The sequence below is a fragment of the Suricata suricatta genome, chromosome 6 (genome assembly GCF_006229205.1).
Source record: "Suricata suricatta isolate VVHF042 chromosome 6, meerkat_22Aug2017_6uvM2_HiC, whole genome shotgun sequence".
Classification (NCBI taxonomy): Eukaryota; Metazoa; Chordata; class Mammalia; order Carnivora; family Herpestidae; genus Suricata; species Suricata suricatta.
In genome coordinates, this window is record NC_043705.1 from 118,153,938 (window position 1) to 118,170,535 (window position 16,598).

A 16,598-nucleotide genomic window follows, 5' to 3' on the forward strand; every position below is an offset into this window, starting at 1 on the left:
CTTTTAAGTCACTTTGCACCAAACGGCTGGGCACCAGTAATTTTTCCAGCTTTATTTCCCACTGAGAATTAACAAATTGGTATTCTGATTCTTTTTTTAAATGTTTGTTTTTGAGAGAGAGAGAGAGTGTGTGTGAAAGAGAGAGAGAGAGAGCGAGAGAGACGGACAGAGTATGAGTGGGGGAGGGGCAGAGAGCGAGGGAGACACAGAATCCAAAGCAGGCTCCAGGCTCTAAGCCATCAGCACAGAGCCTGACTCTCGGGGCTTGGACTCACAAACCTAAGGCATGACCATGGAGACCATGACCTAAGGCAAAGTTGGCGCTTAATCAACTGAACCACCCTGGTGCCCCATGGCATTCTGATTCTTAATGAGTTTTGGCAGAGTGAGTCATTTATCAGACTCGATTCACAAAAATGAAGTAAGTTGGAATTCATGAACACTCAAATCCCAAAATGTGGTGGTGACCCTGTATTACTTTTCGGTTAGAGAATTTTTTCTCCTTTGTGAATAAAATTTCTTGATTCTTTAGTTAATGAATCAAGAATGGCAACAGCCATTATTCACCTCTCCTTAAGCCTGTCAGTTGGGTGAGTCTTCCAAGCCTAAAACATAAGTTAAACAAAAGGAGGTTTAGGGAGATGACAGAGCAGATCCCTTATGGAACAGGAGGAAATATTTTATCTTTTTTAATGTTTCTTTATTTTTGAGAGGGAGTCAGAGAGCAGGAGTGGGGGAGGTCCAGAAAGAGAGAAAGGCAGAGGATCCAAAGCAGGCTCTGTGCTGACAGCCCCATGTGGGGCTCAAACTCACAAACTGTGAGATCATGACCTGAGCCAAAGTCAGACACTTAACAGACCGAGCCACCCAGGTGCCCCAGGAGGAAACATTTTTAATAACTACGGCGCCAGGAGCACCAAGGGGCGTGAGGTGCCTGTGAGATCATTCCGTCTTTCCTAGCCCCCTTTGCATTTTGTCTGCATCACGGTCGTCTCACACTCTAGATTCAGACTTCCTGGAGAGGAGAGGCTGAGGCCTATGTATCTCTGAATGGACTCTTGTCCCCAGCAGTTGGCACAACCTCTTCCCCATGGCAGGTGCTGACCTCAAATTAGAGAGACCCAGGATCTCCACAAGGTCTCAGGAACGGGACAAGGACCGGCACACTAACACCTCTACTCAGCCTTGGTGTTCTCCTCTTCCCAAGGCGGCCTTTCTAAGCCCTTGTTTGAGCACTGATCACAGCCTGATAGCCTCTTCTGTGACCCCCCCCCCCGCCCAGGACTGGGAGCTAGTGAAGGGTGGGACTAAGTCTTACTCACTGAAACCAAGACCAATAACAGACCTGTCGCGGTGTGGACACACCATGACCACTTGCTGAATGAGTGAGTCAATCACCGGTATCAGCTTCTCTGGAAGCTCTAGAAAGCTACTGCGTGATGCTTTAGGCAAAAGAGGAACTCTGTATTGACATATGCTATCAGTGAGTGTTGAGTGACTCAGGTTGTTGAGAGACGTCAAATAATTTGTTCAAAAGCAATTGAGGACTTCCGTGGGAAATAGTGGTAAATGTCAAGGTGAAGTCAGACAGATTAAGGGACCTCAGAGATTCTTAAGTCCAACCCCCTATTTCTCAGGTGAGGAAATGAGGTTAAAAAAAGGGAAGGGACTTTCCCAAGGTCACACAATGAGACCAGAGCTCAGAGTTCTTGGCCCTTGGCCCAGCTCTTTTTATTGTGTGCCCTGGACTGTGGCCAAAAAGGGCAGACTTGGCGATCAGTCAGGCCTGGGTCTCATCACAGACTCTCCTCCCGTTTTCCCCACCCAGTTTCTCTGTCTGGCCCCAACACTACTTAAGAAATAAACCATCATCCATTTCCAAGTTGGGACATCACAAAGCCACTAAATATAACGTTATTTCAGAAGAACATTTAACGTCAAAGGTAAAAGCCCTCATCATATGTTGCATTGTTTGAATTAGTATACCTTAAACTATGTATTGCTGAAGTAGACATACTTTACCCGTACATACTTGCGTACAGACTTTCATACATTACCTATTTTTAAGTAAGAAATTATAGTATAACTTCCCAGCATACATACTTATACTATATACAATATACATACTTTATATATATTTAGTATCTATATGGTATAACTATTCCCAGCATACATAGTATCTGTTCATTTCTATTTAAAAAAATGTACCTACCTGCATCTCCATCTTGGTCTGTAATGTGAGCTCCCCTAAGAGAATGGAAGAAAGTATAACCAAATGCTATAGTCTTGAACTCTGACGGAGCGGACATGAGCCCAGAGCTAACTAGAAGTGAGTCTGGGCTCTGTGCCATTTTTGGGAGGAGATAGGATGTCTGAACCCGAGTCTCAGACCTGAGCCTGGCTGGGCCATCAGGTAGGAGATTTAGCGGGTACTTGGCAGATGCAGCAAACACTGAGACAAGAAGTCCACGCAGTGTAGGTGACGACAGTGACAGGGTGCTGGCCCAGCAGGCGTGCTGAGCTGAGAAGCCGAAGCACAACTAAAAGACTGGTAGAGAGAGAGAGACCCGTAAATGCAAGTCTGATCTAAATGAAAGGGGCTGAAAGTGTGCTCTCTTCCCCCCAGCTGCCTCTGAGAACAGAGTGTGCTGTAAACGTAAGCCAAACAGTCAACTGTTGTTGGATCCGATAATGAGACTTCACTAGGGAAGTGAGCTGTGCCAAAAAAAAAAGCCTGCAATTAAACACCTAGGATCTCCTGGAGAGCCTGGAGTTGGGGGTGGCGTGCATCGATCTGGGCATCAGGGGCTCTAGCTGGGCCCGAACCTTCCTATGGGACGGACCACCCACTCGTCCAGTTGTGTCACGTTTAGAAGTAAGATAGAGTGAGGGACACATAGACTACAGATGAGAAGTCCTAATTCCCATCTTTCAGCTCCAGATTTTGGGGGATTATCAGCAAACTATGAATTTTAAGAAGTCAGAAAAGTAGCATCTTCTCCTGTACCCTGAACCTAAAAGAAATAGACCCAGACCCAAAGAATATCAGACAGAGAACTGAACTATTATCAGAACAAAATCTTTTTATTTCCAAATATCTTTTCATGGAGTTTTAAAGGAAATAGAAAAATTCTATGGGTATTTGTTGCAAACATAATTTTCATGACTCCATAGAGTGGAACTGTGTGAATAATTACTATGAGCATATGCCTGTACTCTGTGTTACAAAAGGAGTATAGCAAATAAATATAGAATGAGGAAAAGGTGAAGTTTTGTAAAATGCAGGTGAAAGCAACACAATTTTTTCAATGTTTATTTGAGAGAGAGAGAGAGAGAGAGAGAGCGAGCGAGCGCATGAGCAGGGGAGGGGCAGAGAGAGAAGGACACACAGAATCTGAAGCAGGCTCCAGGCCCTGAGCTGTCAGCACAGAGCCCAACACGGCTTGAAAAGTTGGACACTTAACCGAATGAACCCCTCAGGCGCCCCAACGAATGTTACAAACTAACAGACTCACTCACTCACTCACGCCTGAGTACTGTCAAGCTGGCTCAAAGTCATATACGAAATATTTATAAACATTCTACAAGAGCTGCATTCTTACTGACGATATTTACAAAGTTGGTTTTTTTGAAAAACACCCTCATTGGAAGAGCAGCTAAGTGACAAACACCATTTCTTCACCCATCAACAGAATTTCAGGACTTCCCACACTGCCTTGCAGCAAAGAGCTTCTCCAGGAATCCATCGGAAGGACATCACAACTTGTCCTAACCTAGTGGCCGACACTGGTCTAGTAGACCCCATCTCCGCACGGCAAGGCGCGGAAGCACTTCTCCGGCAATGGCCGCATACAGTGTACCTACCCCAAGCTCTGCCAGATTAGATCCACTCACAAGTGCCTCGATGACACGTGCGCTGACCAGGAAATCAAGGTCACAGTGAGTCTTATTACAACGAGCGATCAAGACCAGGATAGTCAAGACTGAAAAAGAACCCATTGCTCCTCACCAATCCCAAGTGATGGAGTGAGCTCCCTACCAATTCCAGGAAATTGCCAAAGAAAATAAAACTCGCTCAACTCTTCTCCAAAGCACCAATTACCTCGTTTTTTTCTCTATGTGGTTTTGTTTTGTTTTTTTCTTTACCATTCTTTCCGCTTCTTACCTTGACTCTGGTACATTCTCAAGGACAGCAATGCCAAGAGGAACGTTGTCTGAAAGACTGAAAAGACAGCCATTGGTTCTGGTTTTCTGAAAGAGAGAAATTACACAGAAGGGGAATTTTATTCAGTTTTAGCTCTGAGCAGACTTCTCTGACCCAACTGTGGTAGACAATGGTATTCAGGGCTCCCGTGTTCCTCTCCTCCCTATATCCATGTCCTCTGGGAGGTGAGTCTGGAGTTCCCCTGGCTCCCCAAAATAAGAGTGCGTATCCCTGCTCCATGTGACTTGCTCTGCCCCACAATAAAGCAGAAGCAATGGTGTGCCAGCCTGGAGCCCAGACCCCAAAGCACCTTGGGTATTTCTGCTTGCTCTTTTGTGCTTCCACCTTTGGCAAGAAAGAAACATTTCTGGGCTACCTCCCTGGCCCCAGGAGGAGAAGGGGCAACACGGGAGGCAGAACTGAGTCAACCGCGGCTGCTCCCCAGGGGCCAGCCTAGCTCAGCCGATGCTGGTGCAGGAGCAGTGAGTGCTCACCGTGAGGGTCCCACTGGGGCTGGGTGGCAATACACAAGGGACGTACTGATGTCTTCAGACGGAGTGAAGGTTGGAAAAGAAGGGTAGTGCAAAGAAACAAAAGTTAAATATATATAAAAAAAATGGACCATGGTCTCAGAAGAGCTATGCTGAATTAAGTACTTCTGGAGGACCCATCTCCACTCCTCCCTGTCTCCCTCATTAGAATCTCACTGGGGAAAAACAAGCACCTTCCACCTAAAGAGACAGGCGTGTCGCATTGCTCAAAATAATTTCCGCTTCTCCTTGCTTTAGAGGAGGGTTGTAAGCGGCAGGTCAAAGAGCTTCACTGATTCATCAGGTCCTTTGACCACAGGCCAATCTGAAGGCACAAAGAATGAACCGAGATGACCTCAAGAAGGCTAATATGTTCTTAATTTATAATAAGAGTGTTAGTCAAGGGAAGCCTTGAGTTTCACTTTTTTACTTCAAAGTCTGACTCATCCCAGACAGAGGCAATGAAACATTTCAGAGCCCATTTTGCTTCTGGTCTAGCCACCTGGACTTCATCAAAAGCCAGAAATTCAGTGAACCAGATCACCCATTTTCACTACCCATAAATAAACGGGAACAGCAGTGAAGACACCAAACCATTCAATTCTTCTGGGTAGTCAAATCTGCTTACACATGAGCCCAACTGCAAACAGAAGCAAAAGTCTGCAAAGACAGCTTTTAGTCACATTCCTTTAAGCACTGCGTTCCACTACTACTTTTGGCAAACGGCCCATTCATCCCCCTCTAAGATCCCTACTTACAACTTCAAACAGGTTCCTATTACAATTAAATATCAAAGCCAGGGAGAAAATCAAATTCAAGAGAAAACAGTTTCTGCTCAGAACCAAAAGCAAGGCAAAGGAAGATGCTAGCATGTAGCATCTGGTGCTCAGTGCACAACCGAAGCATCCTTCCAATCCTAGTCTTTGGGTACAGGATCTTACCGTCCTAACCCTGACATCACCCGAGGAACGCAGGATGCCATGCTGTGAGGAAATATTAGCCCATAAAGTGAAGACCAGATGATTCAGGGAGGGAGGGAGGCTTTCATGTTCTCTGTATGAAAGTGTTTTTTAAATGTTTGGAGTTCAGGTACGTCAAATAGTTCACATGTTGCAAAATTTAAACAAATTATAGAGACAGAGAAACTTAAAACTAAAAGTTAGAAGCCACCTCCCCATTAAACATAACCAGAAATTAAAGAATAAAATTTTCATGTAACAAAGTAAAAAAAAAAAAGGAGCATTTACAAAGGACTTGTCTCTATGGTCTGATGATCACAAGGAAGTCTTTGAGAATCACGGGGACAGCCTTGTCCAGAAGTCTCGCCCTCCACCACCACGTCACACGTGGCAGGTTGGGAAGCCAAGGAGGCTGGCCTCAGCAGCCACTCAGATCTGCTGTTTTCCCTTTCATCTGTTCTGACGTGCACCCTTTTACACATGCTGGACACGTGGCACCGGGCCACAGCGTCACTGCCTGCGCCCGAGCAGGGTGGTGATTCCTCGTGGTGTGACTGGAAGGTCCCCATCCCAACACCACTGGCCCTGGACCACCTCAGGGCCACTTGCAGCGGGACTATGGGTCCTGGCCGTTGTCTGGATGCTGTCTGACAAAATCAGGAAAGTTCACGGAAACTTGCAGAATGAGAGTCCGCGGCTGGAAGGGCATCGCAGGGACACCGGCATCAGCCTTTGGGAAACGCCGCGTGGACGGTTTTCCCGATGGAGCTGGAGGCCGTGGGAAGAGCACAGACACCGGAGCTCTGAGCCAGCTGCTTCCGAGCCTCGGGTGACCCACGGCCCAGCCCCCGCGCACCCACCCCTCCTCCTCGGGAAACCACCTCCAGAGACCCTATGCCTTGCCTGGGGGAAACCAGCTCTTGGCTGGTGAGCTCCCCACGAGCACACTGAAGAGCCCAAGGTAAGGGGGTGAGTGGCGCCAAGACCGTGAGGTGGCAGAGTGCTGGGCTTACTCAGGGGACAGCACGAGCTCGTGCTACAGTGAGAGGCAAGAAGCAGGAGGTGAAAACAGAGGGTCCACAGAGGGAGAGCAGCCACGGAGGCATTTTCCCAACTGTGGCTCCTAAGCCAGGTGAGAGCCACTGGGGATTTTGGGGACAGGAACAGCCTGTCTCCGTTCCCAGAACAGGAAGAGACTGCCGGGGCAGGAGCGCTGGGAGGGACAGCAGTTAGGAGGGTATGCAGCAGTCTGGGGACAGTGGCGCTGGTGCAGGCCAGGGTGACAGCAGCGGAGGCTGGAACTGGCATGGAGTTCAGGAGAGATCTGACAGACAGGGCTGGTAGGACGTGACAGGGGCTGACAAAGACAGACATCACGGTGGCCCCCAAAATGACCTGAGCCCTTGGCAGAAGGGAGGTTGCTATTAAGCAAGAAGCAGAAGAACAGATGTAGCGGGCTCTCTTGAGGGCTCGGTGTGCCACTTGCTACACTGGAGATGCTTATGTGACATTAAGAAAAGAAAGAAGTAAGAAAAGAAAGTCAGGAAGAATTCAGAAAAGCAAAACCACTTTCCTGCCTCGCCCACACTACTTAGTCCTTTGCTCATATCTGTTCTATATTTCTGTTTTTCAGATTGCCATCACTCCCAGGCAGACTATGCGCTGCCTGAGGACAGGCCTGGACCCCAGGCCCCACGTCTGTCACAGTCCCAGGACGTGGTTACTACCCAGTAAGTATCTAGTAAATGAGTAAACGTCTGTACTAATGTCCTCACATTCTTCGTTGCTTTCAATTTTATTAAGGAGATTCTTTTTCAGGCCCTCCCACTTTTCCTGTTGCCAAATATTGCCTAATTCATAGTCTTTCATTGACATTTCTACTCTGGGGAGAGAAAGGGAGAAAAGAAAGGAAAAATTACCCACTCATTTTGTAGAACTTTTCATTCAAATCTGGTCTCTGTGCAAAACGAAGATGCCTTTGAACGCCCCTCAGTACAAACATTACACGCACAACTTTTGCAGTGAGTCTGCCCTTCTTTGCTAGTACTTCTTGTACTGTCATTACTAAAATATTTATTCCTGGGAAGTTTCCTCACCGTAAATAATCCCCAGGAGAAGCAACACGACCAGTCATTTGCTTCCCAAGAACAGGGTTGTGTTGCCAAACTCTTCAGAACTGGCTGGGTGCCCCGTGATGTCATATGCAAATACTCTTTGAAAGAAAGAAGCTGTTCATCCAGGAAGTGTGCTTGGGTGTGTGCTCCGTGTGAGAGAGTTCTGTGAGCAGCACAAGAGCCACAGTGTGCTCCCCACATTTCCCAGGTTCCTCTGTTTTTATTTCTTTACGAGGACCACTGCCATGTCTTTGGGATCCCCTTTGAAAGGGCGTCCCCCGTTACAGTGCAGGACGCATGACCTGTAAGGTTTCACTCCAATTCCACCCACCGCCCTTCCTCCTAAAGTATCTACCAGGGGCCCCTGGGTGGCTCAGTCGCGTAAGCATTGGACTTTCCGCCCAGCTCACGATCTCCCAGTTCATGGGCTCGAGCCCCGCACTGGGCTCTGTGCTGACAGCTCAGAGCCTGGAGCCTGCTTCGGATTCTGTGTCTCCCTCTCTCTGCCCCTCCCCTGCTCGTGCTCTGTCTCTCTCAAAAATAAATAAACATTAAAAAAATAAATTAAATAAAAGAAAGTACCCACTACCTGGAGGTGGTATCCAAAGAAAGGTTCAGACACTCCTCGCCCTCTCTCTAACCTGCCTGGTTCAGTATTTCTACTAGTTTTGTAAGGTCATCCCTCATTTATGAGACTGAATTGGCTTATGCACAGTCGCCCTTCTTTTTTAAAGCAATATTCAGTTAATCTAGATCCTGGAACTTGTGACTGATTAAAGCTGGGTCTTTGAGTGGTAAGTGAAGCCAAAGAAAGGAACAGAAAACCTAGACAGAGGGAGTATTATGGACCATAAAAATATGTAGGAATTTAGTATATGCTAATGATACAATATTTTAAATCCCTGGAGACAACACAGATTATTCCCCAGAACCATACTGAAACAAGAATAACCTGGACATCTGTGGGAAAAGGAAGCTGTAATGGTCAAGTGCATGGGCTCTGACGTAAGACTGCTGAGGGTCCAGTCACTGCTCTGGCACTTACTAACCATATCCCTGTGGATAAGAAACCGTGTGGCTCAGTCAGTTAAGCATCCAACTTCAGCTCAGGTCATGATCTCATGGTTCGAGCCCCGCATCTGGTTCTGCACTGATGGCTCCGAGCCTAACTTTGATTCTGTCTCCCTTCCTCATTGCCCCTCCCGTTTGCACTCTCTCTCTCAAAAATAAATAACTATTTTAAAAAAAGCAATCAATCAAAAATAGATAAGCAACCCTGTAGAAAAACTGACAGATGATATGAATATGTAATTCACAAAAAAAAGGAAATACCAATAGCCAAATGAGAATAAAGAAAAACTGGACAATATCATTATTAATTAAATACATGCAAATTAAAACAGTAACTGTAGCTGTCTGTATGTGGGTCTGTGTGGTGTCCAGCTGGCAATACTAAGAGGTCTTAATACCTAGCATTGGTAAGAGTTTGAAGAAGCAGGCATGTTACTCACTGATGGTCAAAAAGCACAACTTCATCAAGGTCATTTTGAACATACCTATTAAAATTCCAGGGTGCATTCCCTTTGATCCAGAAATTCTATTTCTGGAGTTTTGCTCTCTAAATAGTACACATGCATATGTGTGTCTGTATGTAAAAATTATATGTTTTAAAGAGTGTTCATTGTAAGATTGTTAATATTTAGGAAAAATGGGAACAATCCAAAAGTCTGTGAAATTCATGGTTCATTTCCACAATGAGTACCATGACATGGTGAAAAGGACGAGTTAGATTGATGTGCTGCCCTGGAAGAGTATCCAAACATGACTGAGTGAAAAAGCAGTCTCAGAATAGCAGGTGCAGACAAACACGTCTGGAAGACAGGTGTGCAACCATGCAGCCCTGCCACTCGGCGCTCCCTTTAGAAGGATCTGCCGCAGGGACCGAAGCTGACTGACAGCCTGCATTGCTGCCCCTCTCCATCCACTGCACATTCAAACCCCAGCCCACAGTCCCCGCAGGCTGCTCCCAGCCCAGGGTCAGGCCAAACTTTTTCTGTTCCATGTGGGACTCCTCCAATAGGCAACACTTGATCGAGGTCTCCCCAGTGGCGCGGGCAAAACATTCTCAGAACTGCACTGCAGGTTGGAGCCCTTCCTTTTCAACCTTCCTGTCTCCCTGCCACCTTGCATGGGGTTTGCAGGCTTTCTCCGCCTCCTCCCACTCCCTGTCCCTTTATCCCTCACCGGGGCGTTTCCCCCCAAACCTCTTGCACATCTATTTCTGCCTTGCTGTCTTCTACTTCAGGGATCCCAACTGGCCCCAAAAGACACACCCAACTACTAACACTTACGAACTTAGAGCTGGGATGGGGTAAGGGAGGTGGGCAGGTGGGGGAAATTATGGTTGATGCTCTCATGTTATGTAATTCTGCAACATAAAGCATTCTTTAAAACACGTGTGTATTTTACACATATTTATGTATGCAAGTAGATCAATTTTAATATGTTCAGATCCCAACAGGGTTAAACTAGATGACAATATCTTTTGATTCAAATCCAAACTATAGTTGTCAAACAGACCTTAAAAAAATGTGTTTTTTTTAAAGTTTATTTATTTTAAGAGAGAGAAAGAGAGTGTGAGTAGGGGAGGGGCAGAGACAGATGGAGAGAGAGAATCCCAAGCAGGTTCTGTGCTGTTAGCACAAAGCCCAACAAGGGGTTTGATCCCAAGAACTGTGAGATCATGACCTGAGCCAAAACCAAGAGTCACGCTTTACTCACTGAGCCGCAGAGGTGCCCAAAGAAAGATTGGTATTTTTTAAGCCCTGGATCACCCTACAAGTGTATCATGTGTTTCTGTACAAAAATGTCATCTCTCAGGTTCTAAAAGAATATAGGGGCTTTAAAAATGCATTTTCCGCTACAGAAGGTAATCAATGTCTTGGGCAGAAAAACATACTACCATTCCCTTCTGATAGACCAGCATACTAAGGAGTGTGATGGTACCTTGCTCAAAGTCCCCCACTGGGAAGATGGGGAATAGAAAGAGGTGACCAAGAGATCACATGATGTATGAAAACTTTAATCACATGACAGCATAGTTTCCCACACAGTAGGAGCTAACTCCATGTTTTCCGAGGGTTCTTTTTATCTTACATTTTTCTAGGTGTTCCTTACATCTTACATGTTTCTATTAGGTAAGACACTTGAAAGTACGGCTTTTCTTCTGGTTGATTTAGATTTTATAGTCAGACTGGATATATTTTATGTGGCTATCTTCATTTAAGACAACAATTTTAAATAATCCAGAGAGTTAATTGCCTCAGTGACTTCAGATCTAAGACTAGAACTTGGTACTATATTTAGTGCTAGACCAACCCTCCTTCCTTAAAAAAAAAAAAAAAAAAAAAAGGAAGAAGAAGAAGAAAGGAAGGGAGGAAAGAAACAACATGACAATAATTTAGTTTTTCAGCATATTAATATTAAAGGAAAGCACTTTACAAGTCCTGTCAACCACACTTAATCCAATAGGAAATACCAGCACTAGCAGCATGATTTTAAGCACCAGTAAAAGATTATATACCCAAAGTGTGGATCAAGACCAGCAGCACTGAAATCACCCAAGAGATTGCTATTACTGTAAAATCGGAGACCACACCTTAGGGCTATGTAATAAAAATATTCGTTTAAAAAAGAATCCCTAGCAGATGTCGGATGCACACCGAAGTTGGAGACACACTACCATATTCCATATCTGTTACATATTCTTGTGTCCTAGGATACTACCGACACAGAAAGGAACGATTTACTGGTTCCTTCTACGTCGAGGCGCACGGCGAAGGCCACAGTAGGATATGAAATGACGAAGGAGAATGATTCCAGCCGCACGAGGTGCACACTAGCTTCCTGCCCAGGTGCTGTGCTGTGTGATCGACGTGAATTTAGTAACTGAATCCTCACAAGAGTCTTATGAAAGAAATTCGGTTATTACCCACGTACACAGGTGACGAAACGGAAGCTCAGAAGGTTAAAAGGAACTCTGACATGGGCTGACATGGTTCACCCAGAACGTCAAGTGCAGGCTTTTCCACGCGCACTGCGTCCGCCAGACTCGGGTTCACACCAGCACGGCCACTAAGGCATGAAGAGCGTTAACAACGATAAACCCTTCCAAACCCGAGAAAATCCAAAGAGAAATTCCAGCAGGATTGTTTTAAAACTTGACAAGCTATTTGTAAAGTTTATATGGAAGAAAAATGATAAGAATCATTTTTAAAATATTTTTTTGGGGGAAAAAGACTAATATATGTGACTCTCTATAAAAAAATTAAAAACTGGAACATGTAATACAGGGTGGTGCTGGTATAAGAAGAGATGGAGAAGACTAAAGAAACAGAACAGCATCCTGAAATAGACTCTGGTATGAATAGGGATTTATTTTACTATCAAGACAGAACTTCAAATGACTTGCAGACAGATGCTTAAATAAATGGTGTTGGGTGAACTGCCTAAAACTTTAGAAAGAAATTAAGTTCCATCCCTACCTTCCACTTCATACAAAAATCTGATATTTTAAGTGAGAGCTAAATGTAAACGTCAAAATAATGAGAGTATTAGAAGAAAATAAGAATTTTTAAAATGATTTTTTTTTGGTGAAAAAGATCCTCCTAAGCCAGCCGAAGCACAAAAATCATAAAACTGCAGGGTTGACTGAATATTAAAAACTTCTGTATAGCAAAAGACAGTTAAAACAAAAGCATCAAGAAAGGATAAGCAAAAGGTGATGTATGCATACAACGGAGTGTTATTGATTCTTAAAAAGGAAAAAAAATGTGTTACCTGCCACAACATGGATGGTCTGGAGGACGTTTTGCTAAGTAAAATAAGTCAGTCACAAAAAGACAAGTGTTATATGATTCCTCCAGTCCCTATGAGATGCCTGGAGTAGTCAAAATCATAGAGACAGAAAGTAGAATGCTGCTTGCTAGAGGCTGGGGTCAGGAGAAATGGGAGTCACTGCTTAATGGACGTAGAGTGTCAGTTTTGCCAGGTGGAAAGAATTCTAAAGATGAACAGTTAGTTATTCTAAAGATGAATAACACTGACCTGTAAAAAATGATTAAAATGATAAATTTTATATTATGTATTTTACAACCAAAAAATTTGGGAGGAAAAAAAAGAGAATCACACTAGAAGACATATTTAAATCATCTACAACAGACAAAGGGTTAAGATCCTGAATAGCTTCTCCGATTAACAGGAATAGGAAAAAGCAACTCAGTAGAAAAATGAGAGGGGCGCCTGGGTGGTTCTGTCGCTTAAGTGTGTAACTTTTGCTCAGGTCATGATCTCACAGTCTGTGAGTTTGAGTCCCACGTTGGGCTCTATGCTGACAGCTCAGAGCCTGGAACCTGCTTCAGATTCTGTGTCTCTCTCTCTCTGCCCCTCCTCTGCTCCGCTCTGTCTGTCTCTCCTCTCTCTCTCTCAAAAAAATAAACATTAAAAAAATAAAAAGATAAGCAAATGACATGAACAGGAGACACACATGACCCCAAATATTAAGAGAAATTAAACTGCAGCAGTAATAAGCAAAATGCAAATTAAAATGCCATACTGGTTTTCACTCATTTACTAGATTTGAAAATTTAAATTAAAAATTAAAAACGATAAGGGCTAATGTTAGGAAGGATGAGGGAAGCAGATTCTCATGTACGGAGTTTAAATTAGTAGCTGGGGTGGGGGCAGTGCTAATTTAAAGAACTTCATTAGGTAGAAAAATGGACAAACCCTTGGACCCTAGAACTCTATTTCACAGAAATATTCAGGCTTACACACAAAAACAAATGCAGTCTTTCCTAAAGTACTGTTGCTAATGTTGAATGATTTGAAATCATCCAAAAGCCCATCAAGAAGGGAAAAAAATGGATAAATTTAGAATAACATGTAGCCCTTAACAAGAAAGATTTGTACTGACATGGGAAGATCTCTAAGGCCTGGAAAATGAAAAAGTAAGTGTACAACGTAGAGTAAGAGCTCATTTACATATATTAAGATATGTGTACGTGTACATATTATGCAAAAACAGAGGAAGCAAAACAAAATCATGGAATGATATTTACCAAACGTAATCACCCCTCTTCCGAGTAGGACTAGGTGTGACCATGGTAGTTCTACACTTCATTCCATATACTTCTCTATTTTTTTCATTTTGTTTAATTTTTAACGTTTTCTTATTTTTGAGAGGAAGAGAGACAGAGTGCAAGTGGAGGAGGGGCAGAGAGAGGGAGACACAGAATCCGAAGCAGGCTCCAGGCTCTGAGCCGTCAGCACAGAGCCCCATGGTGGGCTCGAACCCACAAACCACGAGATCATGACCTGAGCCCATGTTGGATGCCTAACCAACTGGGCCACCGGGGTGCCCCACACGTCTCTATTTTTTGAATGAGGACACAGTCCGTTATTATTTGAATCATTGTTCACACATAAACAAGCAATCTGGACAACCTGGGATGTATAAATGCTGAAAAGCCGTACAGCTGGCCCTTGAACAAGGCCGGTTTCAACTGCATGAGGCCCACTTAGACACAGAGTTTTTTCAGTAAATACAGTACAGAACTGTACATGCGTTTCACTTCCTCATCATGTTTTTAATAACATCTCCCTTTCTCAAACCCACTTCAGTGTAAAACAGTATATGTAACACGCACAATGTGTTCATCAGTTGTTTGTGTTATGAGGAAGGCTTCCGGTCAACAGGAGACTATTGGCAGTTAAGTCTGGGGGAGACAACAGTTTTATGTGGATTTTTCGGCACCCCTAACCCCCACGTTGTTCAAGGGCCAACTGCAGAACCTAAATGAGAAGGGAAGGCAGGCTGTGAAGCCGACAACAGAGCTGCTGGGAAAGAAACTCTCTGTGCAGCTACAGAGAAGCCTGCTCAGAGGGAGGATATTTCTCACAATATTCTACCTGTTTGATCTTTCCCCCATTTCACTCTTGTTTTTTAAGTCAAGGAGGACTTCCTCTTCCAGGGAAAGGAGGGCCAGGTCTCCCTGTTCCTGTAATTGAGCAAGATGACACTCAGAAAGATTTCCTTCTACCTGAGCCAACAGCGCCCCAGCCCAGTTCCCACAAGGAAAACATACTCTTTCCTCTTGTGGAAGCAAATCACCACCAGATTTCTCTTTCAAACTCATAGTGGTTTTCCTGTTCCTTTTTCAAGACAAAAGCATTATAAGAAACCTCAGAGACGCTCTGGCACACCTACCCAGCATGTACACCTCGGTGTCCCGCCCGTCAGGTTAGTCAGGTTAAAGGAAGGAGTAGGAGAGACCCAGTGCATAAGTAAGTACTTTCCCCCAGATGGCCTGAGTCCTGTGGTGTGCTTTCCAGGTGGCCTTTGATACAAAAGGCTCAGGCGTACTTGCTGGAACAGCATGCAGAACCGGGACCAAGATGTAAGTCACAAGGAGGCAAGTTATAACTGAGAATTAACTTTGCCCAGCAATGAAATGTTAGGTGGTGAGTTCCCCGGCACTATTAGCTTCTAACAGTACTGATGCTGCCAGGGCAGATACAACCTGAAGACTCTAATAAGGCAGCTGAAGTTGGAGTTCAGTACTTTGAAAGAGCTCCACGAAGGATTCTGAGGCACAGCTAAGTCTGCAGCCCTTCAGCCTGAAGGGTGCCTTTTCCAGCAGCCCAGGAGAGAGACAAAACAGGACAGTAATGCAGCACCACCCCCAGAACCAGTCCACAAAGAATCCTAGAGTTCGAGGCACAGCATAGTGATTATAAGCAGACTCCACGCCAATTCCTGACTCTGGCCTGTCAGCTGTGTGACCACAGACAAGTTGCAGAACTTCTCTGGGCCTTGGTTTCCCCACTGATAAAATGAGAAGGACAAAGCTACTCCCTCCCTCACTGGCAAAGCTTAAATGAGCTGGCAGACGTAAAGTACTCAGAAGAGTGCCTGGCCCATTGTAAGAACCATTATTATTTTGCAGAGGAGGAAACTGAGGCTGAGGCAATGATTAACTTGACCCCAGTCCCAATGTCAGCTCTAGACGGGCATAAGCCTCTTTCTTTCCAGCTCAAATCAAATATACCAAATTTACTTCCATGGGATCCTCTACATGGACCCCCACCTTTACTCCTCTTGAGTTGAGAACAGGTTCCGTCCGTCACAGAGTCCTCCAGCCTGTCGGTTACCAAGTGGCCTTTCTCAGTGGCCCAGAACAGCGAGCCTCCCACATGGGGCAGGATGCATGCATGCGTGCATGGTTGGGCCGACGAAGGACAGGCCAAGAACCATCAAGAAAGGACTCAGGTGTCAGGGACAAAGCTCTGGGCTGCGGGTTTGAGAGTCACCGCGGCCAGCTTTTTAGTCCTGGACAAGCTACTGAACCCCTCTACGAGGGCGGGGGTGGGGAGCCTGCGTGTGCAAGTTTCCCGCCGCTCAACCCGCCGACGCGGCGCCCCTTCCCCTCGAGCGGCGAGGAGGTGGGTGTCTGCCCGCCACGCGCCCGCACCCCGCACCCCGGAGTGAGCGCCGCCCACTTCCAGGTGTAAACAGAGCCCACAGGAGGGACGCCACCGACGACCCCAGGGGAGTGGACCCCAGGGGGGGGGGTTAAGGGAGCGTGGCGGCGGGGGCTGGGGCCACTGTGGGGGAATACAACCAACTTCCGTGGTGATGTGTTGGGAGAGAGGCAAAGGTGGCTTAAATGGGAGTTTTAACTCCACAAACATTCCGGACTCCCGAGAAAGCAGCGCAGAGTCGGAAACGCCG

The 16,598-nt window shown here is 45.4% G+C and overlaps 1 protein-coding gene and 1 long non-coding RNA gene across 2 annotated transcripts in view; one reads left to right on the plus strand and one right to left on the minus strand.

Moving 5' to 3' along the window:
• The window catches only part of OSMR (oncostatin M receptor), a 41,008-nt gene extending 33,340 nt beyond the window's left edge, over positions 1-7,668 (minus strand). The window contains exons 1-2 of the mRNA XM_029940979.1: positions 7,613-7,668; positions 4,166-4,251 (exon numbers count right to left, since the gene is read on the minus strand). Coding sequence (XP_029796839.1) covers positions 4,166-4,251; positions 7,613-7,620 — 94 coding nt within the window. The 5' untranslated portion in view covers positions 7,621-7,668. The remainder of the gene's footprint in view (positions 1-4,165; positions 4,252-7,612) is intronic.
• Positions 6,279-12,384, plus strand: LOC115293203. Its single transcript, XR_003909418.1, has 3 exons — positions 6,279-6,654; positions 7,327-7,423; positions 11,586-12,384. It is a non-coding gene; the product is annotated as an uncharacterized LOC115293203 (long non-coding RNA).
• Positions 12,385-16,598: the final 4,214 nt, after the last annotated feature.